This window comes from Setaria viridis, chromosome 2 (genome assembly GCF_005286985.2).
Source record: "Setaria viridis chromosome 2, Setaria_viridis_v4.0, whole genome shotgun sequence".
Taxonomy (NCBI): Eukaryota; Viridiplantae; Streptophyta; class Magnoliopsida; order Poales; family Poaceae; genus Setaria; species Setaria viridis.
The window spans coordinates 40,995,668-41,012,109 of record NC_048264.2 but is presented as its reverse complement, the minus strand read 5'-3'; the positions used below and the strand labels follow the sequence as shown (position 1 = coordinate 41,012,109).

At 48.5% G+C, this 16,442-nt stretch overlaps 3 protein-coding genes across 3 annotated transcripts; all 3 read left to right on the top strand.

Annotated features, from left to right (window-relative positions):
- The first annotated feature begins 3,815 nt into the window (after positions 1–3,815).
- LOC117843279 (aspartic proteinase nepenthesin-1) lies at positions 3,816–5,530 on the top strand. Its single transcript, XM_034723846.2, has one exon. The coding sequence runs from the start codon at positions 3,861–3,863 to the stop codon at positions 5,169–5,171; it is 1,311 nt and encodes a 436-aa protein (XP_034579737.1). The 5' UTR covers positions 3,816–3,860; the 3' UTR covers positions 5,172–5,530.
- A 1,387-nt stretch (positions 5,531–6,917) lies between these two features.
- On the top strand, positions 6,918–8,610 carry LOC117845415 (aspartic proteinase nepenthesin-1). The gene has a single exon (XM_034726453.2). The coding sequence runs from the start codon at positions 7,026–7,028 to the stop codon at positions 8,328–8,330; it is 1,305 nt and encodes a 434-aa protein (XP_034582344.1). The 5' UTR covers positions 6,918–7,025; the 3' UTR covers positions 8,331–8,610.
- Positions 8,611–12,969: 4,359 nt separating this feature from the next.
- Positions 12,970–14,669, top strand: LOC117843274 (aspartic proteinase nepenthesin-1). The gene has a single exon (XM_034723842.2). The coding sequence runs from the start codon at positions 13,178–13,180 to the stop codon at positions 14,516–14,518; it is 1,341 nt and encodes a 446-aa protein (XP_034579733.1). The 5' UTR covers positions 12,970–13,177; the 3' UTR covers positions 14,519–14,669.
- Positions 14,670–16,442: the final 1,773 nt, after the last annotated feature.

The following is a 16,442-nucleotide window of genomic DNA, read 5'->3' as shown; positions in this document are numbered from 1 at the left end:
ATCGACATCAGGTCTACTGATCATATCACGAGAGAGTTAGAGAAATTAACCACAAAAGAGAAGTATCGTGGGCAGGATCAAGTTCACACGGCTAGTGGTGCAAGTATGAGCATTAATCATATTGGTCATGCTATTTTACATACCCCCTCTCGTGGTCTTCAACTCAATCGTGTTTTACACGTTCCTAATACTAAGAAAAACCTTGTTTCCGTTCATCGCTTTACTCGAGATAATAATGCTTTCTTTGAATTTTATCCCAATTCCTTTTTTGTTAAGGATCAAGCCACGAAGAAAATTCTTCTTCAAGGTAGATGTAAAGATGGTCTTTATCCAATTCCCAAGACAAGTCAAGCTCTCGGTGCTGTCAAGCCTTCCTCGTCCAGATGGCATAGTCTCTTAGGTCATCCTTCATCAGTTATTGTTCAAAAAGTCCTTGAGTCTCATAGTCTTCCTTTTGTTGATGAGTCCAATAAAGATTATGTGTGTGATGCTTGTCAAAAGGGCCAAAAGCTATCAGCTTCCTTATCATAAATCAAATAGTGTGTCTTCTGTCCTTTTGGAGCTTGTTTGCTCAGATGTTTGGGGCCCTGCTCGTCAGTCAGTTGGAAGATTTAAATACTATGTGAGTTTTATTGATGACTATAGTCGCTTTACTTGGATCTATTTACTTAAGAACAAGTCCTATGTTTTTCAAGTTTTCTTAAATTTTCAAAAATTGGTAGAGTGTCAGTTCATCAGGAAAATTATCACACTTCAAATTGACTGGGGAGGTGAATATCAAAAGTTAAATTCTTTCTTTCAAAAGGTTGGAATAACTCATCATGTTTCTTACCCTCATTCGCATCAACAAAACGGAATTGCCGAACGTAAACATCGGCATATTATTGAAGTAGGTCTTACTCTTCTTGCTCAAGCCTCTATACCTCTTAAATTTTGGGATGAAGCCTTCTCTACAGCTGCCTACCTTATTAATCGTCTACCTAGTCGTGTCCTGAATTTTGATTCTCCCTTGAAGAAGCTGTTTGGTGAGGAACCAGATTATCTTTTTCTTAAAACTTTCGGTTGCGCTTGTTGGCCTAATTTAAGGCCTTATAATACACGCAAGCTTGAGTATAGATCCAAACAGTGTGTTTTTCTTGGCTATAGTAATATGCATAAAGGGTACAAGTGCTTGGATGTACAAACTGGCCGTGTCTATCTTTCCCGAGAGGTCATCTTCGATGAGTCTATGTTTCCGTTTGCTAATCTCCATCCTAATGCTGGTGCTCAGCTAAGAGCCGAGATACATCCTAATGCTGGTGCTAAGCTAAGAGCCGAGATTTCATTGTTGCCTGATTCTTTACTCAATTCTTCCACTTCTGTTCCGGGGGTTATGTTTAACCATGACCAAGATGGTTCTAATGCTTGTGCTGATACAACACGTGAGAATTTTGTTCCTAGTTCACAGGTTTCAGGAGGTGTCGTGGAGCATACTGAAGCAATTTCACCCAATCTTGGTGCAACTTCAGATCACGGTGTCGATGCTTTCTTGCAATCAGAAGCGGGAAACTCCAGTACTGATCATCTGGCGATTAATATTGATACTAGTATTGGTCCGAGGATTCCTGATGTGCGGGCAGGCATCTCCTCCTTGGTGTATGAAGCAGATCCTGCCATGTCTCGAACAACTTCTCATTTATTACCTCCTCTACTATTTCCGCATGCATCGGAAACTGATGTGTCCCCTGCAACTCCGCCTCCTGCTTCATTGCCTTCTGGTTCACCTACTGTTTCTCCTGAAGCCTCAACTCCTATGCAAATTTCTCGGCCACGGACAAGATTACAGAACAATGTTTGTAAGCCCAAGCAGTACACAGATGGTAGTGTTCGATATGGAATGCTCACGGCTATAGGACAACCCTCTACTTTCCAGGAAGTTCTTGGCAATGCTGATTGGAAAATAGCCATGGATGAGGAGTTCTCGGCACTAACAAAAAACAAAACATGGCATCTTGTGCCACCATCTCAAGGTACTAATATAATCGATTGCAAGTGGGTATACAAGATCAAACAAAAGTCGGATGGTTCGATTGAAAGGCACAAAGCTCGCTTGGTGACCAAAGGGTTCAAGGAATGCTATGGAATTGATTATGAAGAAACTTTCAATCCAGTAGTGAAAGCCGCGACAATTCGACTGATCTTGTCTATTGGTGTGTCAAAACATTGGAGTATACGTCAACTAGATGTGAAGAATGCATTCCTATATGGTGTTCTGGAGGAGGAGGTTTATATGAAACAACCCCAGGCTACGAAGATCCTGATTGTCCCAATTACATTTGCAAGCTTGATAAAGCGTTATATGGACTAAAGCAGGCCCCTCGAGCATGGTATGCTCGGTTAAGCAGTAAGTTGCAGCAACTCGGTTTTATGCCTTCACGAGCTGATACATCTCTATTTTATTATTCACGAGATGGTGTGGTTATCTACCTTCTCATATATGTTGACGACATTGTGGTAGTAAGCTCAAGTGAGCAGGCAACAAAGGCCTTGTTGTGCGATCTTCAAACTGAGTTTGCATTAAAAGATCTAGGGGATTTGCACTATTTTCTTGGTATTCAGGTTGTGCCCCATAAAGATGGTCTCCATTTATCCCAGACAAAGTATGCTTTGGACCTTTTAGTCAAGGCTGGTATGAAGGGATGTAAACCAATGACCACACCTTTACCTATCTCGATAAACATGTCAATGCAAGATGGTGTACTATTAGGTTCAGAAGAAGCTACGAAATATAGAAGCATAGTGGGAGCCCTACAATATTTGACTTTAACAAGGCCTGATCATGCATTTGCAGCTAATAATTGCATTTGTAGTTAATAAAGCTTGTCAGTTCTTGCACTCACCAACAATTATTCATTGGGGCAGTGGTAAAATGAATATTGAGATATATTAGTGGTACTCTTGATATTGGACTTGTGTTCACCGTCACAGTCTTCAACTATTGGTGCCTTTTCGGATGCCAATTGGGCAGGCAATCCAGACGATAGGAGATCCACAGGAGGTTTTGCGGTGTTTTATGGAAGTAATCTGATATCATGGAGTGCTTGAAAGCAAGCAACAGTTTCAAGGTCTAGTACTGAAGCTGAATATAAATCATTAGCCAATGCAACCGCAAAAGTGATTTGGGTGCAAACCTTGCTGAAGGAGTTGAATATTCTACAGCCAAGAGCCGCTATACTTTGGTGTGATAATATAGGAGCTACATATTTATCCTCTAATCCTATTTTCCATGCTCAAACTAAACATATTGAAGTCGATTATCATTTTGTTTGAGAACGAGTTGCTGACAAGACATTGGATATTCGGCTCATATCATCATCTGACCAGGTAGCAGGTGGCTTCACAAAAGTACGAGCCATACGACATTTCAGGAAGTTCAGATTCGATCTAAACTTACAGAGTTTAGATCGAGGGGGAGTGTTAGAACGTGGCTAGAACTACAATTGTATTAGGATAGGACTTATCATGTAAACGAGATTCCTATGTTGTGATCTATTAGGTCTTGATCTTGTAATCGTGTATCACACGGTCTGTTGTATGAGCTGAATATATAAAGAAAGGTGCGGTCCCTTGAGGGTTAATGCTTCCAAATATTTCTTTCAATACCACTTGCAGACTGTATCGGCTCTTCCAGGCAATTCACCAAATAAGACCGGCACAGGATGCCGTCGTGCTCTGACCAGCAGGTCAACATTACCGTGTTTGGAGCTAGCCTGACACAGCACAGGGGGACAAGATCACCAGCTTATATAATGAAAGCATTCCATGATTCCAATCCCTCATCCTGCAGCTTGCTTACTTGCTAATTGCCATCGACGACACAAATGGCGTCGCTCACCGTTCTCACTGCCCTCGTCTGCGCGACGCTGGCCGCCGGCGGTGCCGCGGGCGTCCGCGTCGAGCTCACGCGCATCCACTCCCACCCAGGCCTCACCGCGTCCCAGTTCGTCCGCGACGCCCTCCGCCGCGATATGCACCGGCACAACGCCCGGCGGCTAGCCATGTCTGGTACGGTTTCCGCACCGACCAGGAAGAGCTCGCCCGGCGGCGGGGAGTACCTGATGACGCTGGCCATCGGCACGCCGCCGCTGTCCTACCCGGCCATCGCCGACACGGGCAGCGACCTCATCTGGACGCAGTGCGCGCCCTGCGGCGGCCAGTGCTTCAAGCAGCCGACGCCGCTGTACAACCCGGCGAGCTCCACCACGTTCGGCGTGCTCCCGTGCAATAGCTCCCTGAGCATGTGCGCGGGGGCTCTGGCCGGGGCGTCGCCGCCGCAGGGTTGCGCGTGCACGTATAACTACCCGTACGGCACCGGGTGGACGGCGGGCGTCCAGGGGTCCGAGACGTTCACGTTTGGCTTGTCGCCGGCTGACCAGACCCGTGTCTCCGGCATCGCCTTCGGGTGCAGCAACGCGAGCAGCGACGACTTTAGCGGCTCGTCGGGGCTCGTCGGGCTTAGCAGGGGGTCCCTGTCGCTCGTCTCGCAGCTCGACGCCGGCAGGTTCTCCTACTGTCTCACGCCGTTCCAAGACACAAGGAGCACCAGCACGCTCTTCCTCGGCCCGTCGGCGTCGCTCGACGGCACCGGCGTCCACTCCACGCCGTTCGTCGCCAGCCCGGCCATGGCGCCCATGAGCAACTACTACTACCTCAACCTGAAGGGCATATCTCTTGGCACGACGGCGCTGTCCATCCCGCCCAACGCCTTCTCCCTGAACGCCGACGGCACCGGCGGGCTCATCATCGACTCCGGCACGACGATCACATCACTGGTGGACGCGGCGTACCAGCAGGTTCGTGACGCTGTCGTCTCGCTGGTGACGCTGCCCACGACGACGGACGGGTCGGCGGCGACGGGGCTCGACCTGTGCTTCGCGCTGCCGTCCCCGACGTCGGCGCCGCCGGCCATGCCGAGCATGACGCTCCACTTCGACGGCGCCGACATGGTGCTCCCGCCGGACAGCTACATGATCACGGTCACCGACGACAGCCTGTGGTGCCTGATGATGGGAAGCCGGAGGAACGGCGAGATGAGCACGCTCGGAAACTACCAGCAGCAGAACATGCACATACTCTACGACGTCGGGAAGGAGACATTGTCCTTTGCTCCGGCCAACTGCAGCATGCTCTGACCAGAGCTTTACAGAACTACAAATTAAATACATGCGTGCATAGGCGGGATCATTATTCGAATTTAGTGGTCCGTCGAAGAAAATTTCAAATTCAAAGATAGTACATACGTTATACGTACATAGCATTGCCCCGTGGCATTGCTATGTATCTTGTCCTTGTGATTGCAGTCTAGCTGTCGTTCCATGTTTGCTCTTCCCATCCGTGGGTTATACATAGTCTGTGTTGTTGTATGCTTATATGTGGGGTAGAGGTGTTTACCTTTGAGGTCGGTGTATACTCATTACGTGGTGACGCGTGGCATTGTCGTTTATTGCCACCACGCCAGCCTGGCTTGGGAGAAACAAAAATGTTCTGCATCCATCCGCGTCTAGGTTATGGTCGATTTTGCATCTCGTTGGCTTTACTAATGGGTTTGACCAGGCAACCAAACATGTGGCCCACGTGAAAATCTTGCCCTAGCCGCGCGGGTTGAGGGTCACCCACTTTACCAATCACGAGCATATTAAATTATTATATATATATATATGCTTTTCTAATATACCGTGCTAGCTCATTGATAAAAAAATCATTCATTTTACCAAATTCCTTCGGTATTTGATTCTTTCTTTTTTTATAAAAATGTGTTTGACTCAATAACCTAGGAGGAAAGTTTATGAACACTGTCATCAAGATTGGTATGTGTGCATTTCAATAAATGACAACAAGAGAAAGGCTACCAAGACTCCAAGAGAACACTAGCGTTATGCGTTTTGCTAATTATTAAGATGGACCGGCTTGCTTTGTTTTGGTGCTGCATAAGGATTCTAGATGATGAATTACACAAACCTTAGTATGAAGTACTCCCTCTATCCTAAATTATAAGTTGTTTTGGCTTTCTAAATTCGTAACTTTGCTATGCACATATATATAGTTTTTGTTGAGCACATTATGCATTTCTTCCTTTTCTATAATTGCTTTCAAACTATTTTTCTGATGGTACTATGGGAGTAAGCATTTTATTGATTATGCCTCACTATTTTAGTTATTGTAACTTGCTAGTTTCTTCATCTATCTTTTAGACCTTTCTGTTATTCAAAACATATTGGCTGAGTTCAAACTAGCATTCAAAAAATCGGAAGTTAGGCAAGCTCGGCCCTGAGCCCCCCGATCTCAACGACGGATGCCTATATGGAAGCGACAGAGCAGAGGAGGAAGACTTGAGTCTGGAGTGTGAGTGTGTGCGGCGGAGGAGGATAAGGAACTAGCATGTAGGGTATACTTTTTTTTTCGCGAACTAGCAGGAAAGCTGCTCGCTATATTAAAATGGAGGATGAGGTACGACGATCCAAAATTTTTATGTAAAAAAAAAGAAGATAGCCCGTCGCGTCGTCAAAACTCACATTCTACCTACTAGACGTGTTCTCACCTTTGCTGATTGGATTCAAACAGTTCGTTCATCTCTGAACGGGACTTCTGGAAGCTGAACTGCTTTTGGACCAAGACCGCGACGCAAGTTCGTCACAGTGATCCAACGACCACAAGTTCGGTCCGTTCAATTTAGTACTCAACGAAGACAAATACCTTGCCTAATCCCTTTTTTCAGCGCTCATAAAATCGTCGTAGACGCCGCCGTGTTGATGTGAACGTGGCAACAACGAGAGATACTGCTTGGGCTCTTCCGGGTTCCGCAATTCACCAAATAAGACCGGCACATGCCGTCGTGCTCTGACCAGCAGGTCAACATTACCGTGTTTGGAGCTAGCCTGACACAGCACAGGGGGACAAGATCACCAGCTTATATAATGAAAGCATTCCATGATTCCAATCCTTCATCCTGCAGCTTGCTTACTTGTTAATTGCCATCGACGACACAAATGGCGTCGCTCACCGTTCTCACTGCCCTCGTCTGCGCGACGCTGGCCGCCGGCGGTGCCGCGGGCGTCCGCGTCGAGCTCACGCGCATCCACTCCCACCCAGGCCTCACCGCGTCCCAGTTCGTCCGCGACGCCCTCCGCCGCGATATGCACCGGCACAACGCCCGGGGGCTAGCCATGTCTGGTACGGTTTCCGCACCGACCAGGAAGAGCTCGCCCGGCGGCGGGGAGTACCTGATGACGCTGGCCATCGGCACGCCGCCGCTGTCCTACCCGGCCATCGCCGACACGGGCAGCGACCTCATCTGGACGCAGTGCGCGCCCTGCGGCGGCCAGTGCTTCAAGCAGCCGACGCCGCTGTACAAGCCGGCGAACTCCACCACGTTCGGCGTGCTCCCGTGCAATAGCTCCCTGAGCATGTGCGCGGGGGCGCTGGCCGGGGCGCCGCCGCCGCAGGGTTGCGCGTGCACGTATAACTACACCTACGGCACCGGGTGGACGGCGGGCGTCCAGGGGTCCGAGACGTTCACGTTTGGCTCGTCGCCGGCTGACCAGACCCGTGTCTCCGGCATCGCCTTCGGGTGCAGCAACTCGAGCAGCGACGACTTTAGCGGCTCGTCGGGGCTCGTCGGGCTTGGCAGGGGGTCCCTGTCGCTCGTCTCGCAGCTCGACGCCGGCAGGTTCTCCTACTGCCTCACGCCGTTCCAAGACACAAGGAGCACCAGCACGCTCTTCCTCGGCCCGTCGGCGTCGCTCGACGGCACCGGCGTCCACTCCACGCCGTTCGTCGCCAGCCCGGCCATGGCGCCCATGAGCACCTACTACTACCTCAACCTGAAGGGCATATCTCTTGGCACGACGGCGCTGTCCATCCCGCCCAACGCCTTCTCCCTGAACGCCGACGGCACCGGCGGGCTCATCATCGACTCCGGCACGACGATCACATCACTGGTGGACGCGGCGTACCAGCAGGTTCGTGCCGCTGTCGTCTCGCTGGTGACGCTGCCCACGACGACGGACGGGTCGGCGGCGACGGGGCTCGACCTGTGCTTCGCGCTGCCGTCCCCGACGTCGGCGCCGCCGGCCATGCCGAGCATGACGCTCCACTTCGATGGCGCGGACATGGTGCTCCCCGCTGACAACTACATGATCCTGGACTCCGGCGTGTGGTGCCTGGCCATGCAGAACCAAACCAATGGCGCGATGAGCACTCTCGGCAACTACCAGCAGCAGAACATCCACATCCTCTACGACGTTGGCCGAGAGACATTGTCGTTTGCTCCGACCAAATGCAGCACGCTCTGACCACAGCTAACTACACAAGCTATTTAGTTTATTTTTTTAATTAACTGGCTTCTTCTAAACATCATTAAAACACACGGAGTATATGCGTGAATATATAGATAGGTTCATCATTTTTATATAGTGGCCCGTCGAAGAAATGAAATATTCTAATTCAGAGATGCATAGAACTGGCCTGTGGCATTGCTACGTGTCTTGTCCTTTTGATTGTCTAGTGTACGTATGGTCTTGTTGAGTTGTTGTTGTATACTTATACGTGGATTGTGGAGGTGTTTCCCTTTTACATCGGTGTACTTTATTCTTCGTGTTGAAATGAATGCCAAAGCTCTTGCGCTTGGTTTCAAAATAAAAACGAAAATCCAAACATGTTCAAAAGTTGAGTTGTCTTATAGTACCAAGAATTTCAAACGTTGGTTACATATTATGTGTTAAATTTGGATATTTGAAAACAGTACAATCAGTTTTGTCTCGAAATGTAGTTTCATAAAAGCGCACTTGTACTAATATTTTGTAAATATTTTATAACAGAAACACTACTAGAAATATGGATATTCATCCTCAACCTTAGTATCGGTTGGTTTTTGATCCGGTATTAATACTCACATTAGTACCAGGTCTAACATGGAGCCCCCCGTGACCCCCTTTAGGTCCTGTTTGGCATGACTCCAACTTTGGGTGGAGCTGCTCCACTCCAGAACTCCAGGTGGAGCCAGCTCTGGGTGGAGTTGGAGCTGTCTGGTGAGGGTGTTTGGCTGGGAGGGTGTCCCTAGCTCCAGAAAAGAGGAGTTTGAGGGTAGATTGACTTTCTTGCCCCTGGTTCGACTTGAACTACTTATCACAAATATAAAATGAAACTACATGCATTGAAGTCCAAAATAATAATAAAAATTACATGTTCCAAAAATTTAAAATTTCGAAATAAATTCATAGTTCCAAAATAAGGTCGTTACAATAATCATTGCACTAATTCCATGCTAGGGCAATTGATGTAGCCATACTATCACGAAAGGTGTCCATAGTCACAAAGCTTGATTCCGAAGTTGATCCATCGGAGGCATGTTGAGACACAACATACTTGTTGTATCTTTCCGGAATAGTAGGCATGTAGGTAGGATCTCTATACTAAAGGTCACCCATTAGTAACGGGTGGAGGCTCCACCCCTCCACCCCGTACTAATGTGCATGAGGCTCTTTAGTACCGGGTGAACTTCCCACCCGGTACTAAAAAGCTCCATCCACCTTTTCCGTCAGTCCCCCGGCCCATTGGCCCGCTTCCCTCTCTCCTTATCCACTCCCCTCCCTCCCTCCTTCTCATTTTGGCCCAGCACCAGTCTCCTTATCCTCTCTCCCTCCCTCTCTCATCTTCGCGCGCTGGTGGTCGAAGGGAGACGGGAGGGTGGCGGGCAAGGGGCGGGGGGGGGGGGGGCTCCCTCCTCTCTCACTCCCTCCCTCCCTCCCTCATCTGCGCGCCGGTGGCCGAAGGGAGGTGGGAGGGCGGCAGCGACCGAGTGGGAGGGGCGGTGGGGGCTGGGCGGGCGGTGGTGGCGGAGAGCAGCGGGGGCTGGGCGGGCGGCGGGGGCCGAGCTCAGCGGGGTGATTTCCTTTTTTTATTTTTTAATACCCTTTAGTACTGGTTGTTGCACCCGGTACTAAAGGCACCCCCTTTAGTACCGAACTAACCATACCGGTTGCGAAACCGGTACTAAAGGAGGGTTACCAACCGGTACAGCCCTTTCCCTAGTAGTGAAAGTACTAGCCAAAGTTGTATTTTAATTTGGAGATTGTGTCAGATGTTTAAGTGTTATCTACTTGAGACTAGATGGATTATGAAGTTCAACATGCAAAAGAAAATTTATACATGAGCCGCTCCGACCTTTACATGAGCCGCTCTTTTACTTATACGTTGGGCCATTTCCAAGATGGGGGTGCCATATGAAGCCCATTTCCTCAATAGTAGCCTCTCAGCTACTTTGGTTTGGCTGGTACAACTACACAAAGCAGCTGAATTCATAGGGAAAAGGCCAGCTACAAATTTCACTTCGGCCATGAGAACATGCTCCCCTACCACATCTACTTCATCGCTAGACTCTGCTTCACTAGTCATCTTCTATTCCTCAACTTCAGTTTCGCAGCTTCGCCTTTTAGCTTCCGCTTTAACCAATGTAGTTGTAGTAGAAAATTCTGTCGAAGTAGCGAAGGTAGATGTAGCAGAAACATGCTTCTTCCGTGTAGTCGAAGTAGTTATTCCATCTCTTGTGTAGTCGAAGAAGAAGTTCCATTTTTAATTGCGGTTGACGTAGTCGAAGTAGAAGAAGCAGAGAGCCACTGCTTTTATCCCACCGAATCCACCAACACCTTTAAATCTTCGCTCACATGCGTCGGGCAATACTTGAATCCCAGGTGAATTGGTTCTCCACGATTCCACCGTAGCCCCTCTTGGCCGATGCTTGTGGTGAAGATGGTAATGAACTTTTGCATGTTGTCAAAGTGGTGATAAAGGCGACTAGACCGAAGCTCTTTAAGTTGAGGTAGCAGCAAAGCTCTTAACCTTGTGGTTGTGGGTTCGTGCCCTATGGTGGGCACTAACTGTTGGGGATTTGACTCCACCAGATAGAGAAGAGAGAACTAATAGAGGAGAAGACATAACTTCGGGAGAAAGTGTAGGAGTGCTCCAGGTTAGTCCCCTCCTCAAGCCTCCATAAGCCCTTTATATAGAAGGGCCCCCCGAACAATTTACAACTAGACCTTCTGAGCTTTACATGAGCCGCTCTTTTACTTATACGCTGGACCGGGCCGCTTTTACTTATACTCTGGGCCATTTCTAAGGTGGGGGTGGGGCCATTTCTAAGGTGGGGGTGCCATGCGAAGCTCTTTCCCCGACACAGAGCTCAGAGCAATGAGACGTTCCACAATCGATTTAGCAGAATGATTTCTTATGATAAGCTCATGATGGTCATTCAATTCTTGCCATGTAATCATGTGGAAATCCGCTCCAAGTACGTGCCATAGTTTTCCCTCCTGTACCTCCGCTGGTGTAATACACGCTGACTTGGTGGGAACTTAGATGAAGTCTTTTTGTCTGTCAATTCATCCTCCGTAACTTCTTTGTAAAGCCGAATCATATGTGGTCTTTGACCTAAAATCCGTTTTGTGGTCTTTAAAATCACGCTTCGCTCACGGTAGCTGTAGCATCATCGTTACATCAAAGCGATCTTTCATGGATTGCCATAGAACTGGAACCCATTCAAACATTGAAAATGCTTTCCATCCAAGTGATTTCAACCATTAGATCCGACTTGTGCTCAAATGATTGTATGTGTAGCAGTACTCTTTGAACATATGTTCAGATTTGGAATCTTAGATGGCAAAGAGCATGTGCTGAGAGCTTTTTTACGGTGCACGATACTACAACTTAGTGGTATATTGTTTAGAGAAGACTAACCGTTTATTATTATAAGTAATTTAGTAATTATTACATCGTAAAAAGTGAGATTCCAAATGGAATGATCTTATAGACTTTATGCCAGTGTAAAAAAAATATTATAGTGATATCATTTGTGTTCTTTTACTACGATACCCTTATACTACCTATACTCTCCTCAAATCAAGTAAATGCTACACTTGCAGGGTACAATTGAAGTATAACCATATTGTCCACACTTTTCATACCAACTTAGGGTCTATTTGCTTGAGCTGCAGCTTTTGAGCTTTTCTAAAAATCTGCTGCTGGCTTTTTGTTCTAAAAAGGCAACACTAGCTTTTAGAAGATGTGTTTAGCTTTCTAAGCTAAAAAGCTATGAAAAACTCATAAAACTGAGCTTTCCAGCTTTCCATATAAACTCAGCTTTTCTGGGTTTCCAGCTTCTCAAAAGCTGCACAAGAAGTTTACTGTTTGTTTGAGCTTCAGACTTTTCACGCTGAGAAGCTGTCAGGAAGCTCAAATAAATAGGATCTTAGTCTTTTTTTGCATGTGACTTAATAGATGGCTTTTAGGGCGTGCTTGGTTGCACGCCACCAAAAGCCACGCCACTATAGTGTGGCGGGTGCGGCGCTCTTTTCTGGCGCCACAACCCTGTGGCGTGGTGTGGCTTGGCTGTGAATCAAGCACACCTTTACACTATGTAACTCTAACACCCTCTTTTTCATGCCACGGTCTCGGCTAACTACAAGGGTTAGATCATAGTATTAAAATATTAATTTTAAATGTGTTCAGATTTTTAAAATTGTCACTAAACCAAAACGGCTGGTTCTCTTTGAACAAATAAACACTTATTAACCTTTTCCTACACCCAAATTTTTTTTTCGTCATCTGTGTGTTGTATTGCTACTGATCTCGTAGCATACATAGGTGGTTAATTTGCAGGCGATAGCCGCGATACCTGCACGCGGTTTTTAGCCCATTTGGTCTGGTCTGATCCAGTCAATCCCTGCATCTGACCTGCTTTTGGACCATGACGGCTGCTCCTTGGAGAAAAAGCGCCTAACAGTTATCCAACGACCCCAGGGTCCCGTTCAATTTATTAGAGCCATGTTTGAACGAGCTTATTGCCTGCACGCCGAACAAATATCTCACCTAATCCCTTAAAAATTCATCACCCATGCACTTGTAGGTGACACCCTCTTGGCATGAGCGCGACAACAATGCCGGAGCTGCAGACTGTTTCACTTCTTCCAGGCAACTCACCAACTGAGACCGGCACAGGATGGCGTGCTCTGACCAAGTATCAGAGGGTAGCTTAGAGCAGGCCAACAGAACGGGCCATGATCACCTTAATAATTATTTAAAGCTCACATTTCCATGCCATTCTTGCATAATTCCATTTCCATCTGCAACTACGTCTTGAGGTCAGATGTCATCGACTTCCCAAATGGCGTCGCTCGCCGTGCTCGTCTTCCTGGTCTGCGGGACGCTCGCCTCCGGCGCCGCCAGCGTCCGCGTCGGGCTCACGCGCATCCACTCCGGCCCCGGCATTCCCGCGTCCCAGCTCGTGCGCGACGCCCTGCGCCGCGACATGCACCGGCACCATTCCCGGTCCGGCCGCGAGCTCGCGTCCTCCGACGGCACCGCTGCTACCACGGTGTCCGCGCGCACCCACAAGGACCTGCCCAACGGCGGGGAGTACCTGATGACGCTGGCCATCGGCACGCCGCCGCTGTCGTACCCGGCCGTCGCCGACACCGGCAGCGACCTCATCTGGACGCAGTGCGCGCCCTGCGGCGACCAGTGCTTCAAGCAGCCGGCGCCGCTCTACAACCCGGCGAGCTCCACCACGTTCGCCGTGCTCCCGTGCAATAGCTCCCTGAGCATGTGCGTGGGGGCGCTGGCCGGGGCGCCGCCGCCGCAGGGGTGCGCGTGCATGTACAACCAGACGTACGGCACCGGGTGGACGGCGGGCGTCCAGGGCTCCGAGACCTTCACCTTCGGCTCGGCCGCCGCCGACCAGGCCCGCGTCCCCGGCGTCGCATTCGGGTGCAGCAACGCCAGCAGCGACGACTGGAACGGCTCGGCGGGGCTCGTCGGGCTGGGCAGGGGGACGCTGTCGCTCGTATCGCAGCTCGGCGCCGGCCGGTTCTCCTACTGCCTCACGCCGTTCCAGGACACCAACAGCACCAGCACGCTCCTCCTCGGCCCGTCGGCGGCGCTCAACGGCACCGGCGTCCGCTCCACGCCGTTCGTCGCCAGCCCAGCCAAGGCGCCCATGAGCACCTACTACTACCTCAACCTGAACGGGATATCCCTCGGCACCACGGCGCTCTCCATTTCCCCCAACGCCTTCTCCCTGAAGGCCGACGGCACCGGCGGGCTCATCATCGACTCCGGCACGACGATCACCTCGCTGGTCAACGCCGCGTACCAGAAGGTCCGCGCCGCGGTGAAGTCCCTGGTGACGCTGCCGACGATCGACGGCTCGGGCTCCACGGGGCTCGACCTGTGCTTCGCGCTGCCGTCCCCAACGTCGGCGCCTCCGGCCATGCCGAGCATGACGCTCCACTTCGACGGCGCCGACATGGTGCTCCCCGCGGATAGCTACATGATCTCGGGCTCCGGCGTGTGGTGCCTGGCGATGCGGAACCATACGGACGGCGCGATGAGCACGCTCGGCAACTACCAGCAGCAGAACATGCACATCCTTTACGACGTCCGGAAGGAGACGCTGTCGTTCGCTCCGGCCAAGTGCAATACTCTCTGACCAGAATTGTACAGATACAACACGTGTGCATAGGACTTCAGATTTTTTATATAGTCAACTAGTATTAGAATTCAATTGCTGAAAACTGAAACTTGTTCAGAATTTAACTGAATATATAGTACTCATTCATAAATAATTCAGAATTTGTTCAGATTTGTAGTGGAATGATTCCATGAATGAGACACCCAGTACGTGTAGTTCAACACAAGCAAACACGACATCGACGACTAAATTAAGTAGCATACATAGATGTGATGAGGACAAATGACCAAACGATATACTAATTCATAACCTATATATATAATCTTCAAAGTCATTATTATAATGTCATCACGGTCACGTCATATGAGGTCCCGGGCTAAGGAAAGAGATGTCACTCAATTGAACCTTCGGCTCCGACTGCATCTTCTTTTTCTCTTGGAAGGCACCCTCTGGGTTGGACCGGCGTAATGATTTCTCATAGACTCCGGATCGTCCTGCGAAAGTTTGCCGCCCTGAGCTGGAGCATAAGCTGACTTGGCGGGAACGTGGACAAAGTCTTCTCGATCATTTCCTCATCTGTAATTTCCTGGTCACAGATCTTCAATTCAGAGACTCTGCGTCGCAGGGCTGAATCGTACGCGGTCACAGAGCCAAAGTCTGTGAGAAATACAAGCGTTCCCAATCAGACTTCGCTCGAGGTAGCTCCATCGGCTTCATCCTATCAAAGTGATCTTTCAGGGATTGCCATAGGACGAGTGGATCCAGTTCCGAATTGTACTCGTATCTGAAATCTTCGTTTAGATGGCGCCTCATGTACAATAGAGCCTGTGCCTCCTTCTGCTGATCACTGCATTCAGTGCCCGTGAAAATTGTGCCTAGGAGTTCATTCTGGGCTAAATAATCCCTAACATTACTAGCCCACATCAAGTATTTTCTTCGCGCGCCATATGGTACGAGCCTTGGAAAGTCTGGTCTCACAACGTTAGACATGTCTTCCTACAATTCATAAGCAAATATTTAGTGAAATGAAGGACATATATATCTAAGAAAAAAAAGAATCATTTGGCCAAAGGACAAATACCTAAAAAATAGAATGTATAAAAACGCATAAACCATTATATCTATATTAACTAGGACTTTCAATAATTTTTTTCTCGAATAAGGAGTTGTATTACAAAGCATTTCTAGAACACGGAGCCGCTTGCACTCACACCCTAACACTATTTGAAGTTGCTTGTACAGATAGATAGACATCCAAAAGAAACAGCAAAATTAGACAACTATACTACTCGCAAAGGGCTTGCAATCAAAAGGATTGAAAACTTTCACATGAAGTTCAACGAGAAAAGTTTGTTGACAGGAATGAAATTAAAGTGCAGATATTCTGAAGCAACATACTTTCTAGGGTAGATTCAAACAGATACAGATAATCAGTAGTGTAGATCTGGATTGGAACTGATTGTACCAAACCCCAGGGCATCAACTAGGAATACAAGTACTGTCGATCTAGAATATATGGCGACATAGCACGCAAATCAAAGAAACAAACAGCGAGATGCGGTTTCCAAGACAGAAAGAGAGCGATCGAGGAAGAGATGCATGGACTCACGCGATGTTGTTGTCGTCGACGGATGCAGCGGCGCAACGTCTCGCCGACGGGGGCTGGACGTTTAGTCCGAATTAAATTCAAGTCACACCAAATATCCGGAGGCAAATTAGAAGGACTAAATATAAATTAATTATAAAATTAATTATACAGATGGAGGCTAATTCCCGAGATGAATCTATTAAACCTAATTAATTCATCATTAGCACATGTTTACTGTAGCATCACATTGTCAAATCATGGATTAATTAGGCTTAATAGATTCGTCTCGCAAATTAGCCTCCATCTATGCAATTGGTTTTGTAATTACTTTATATTTAATATTCCTAATTAGTA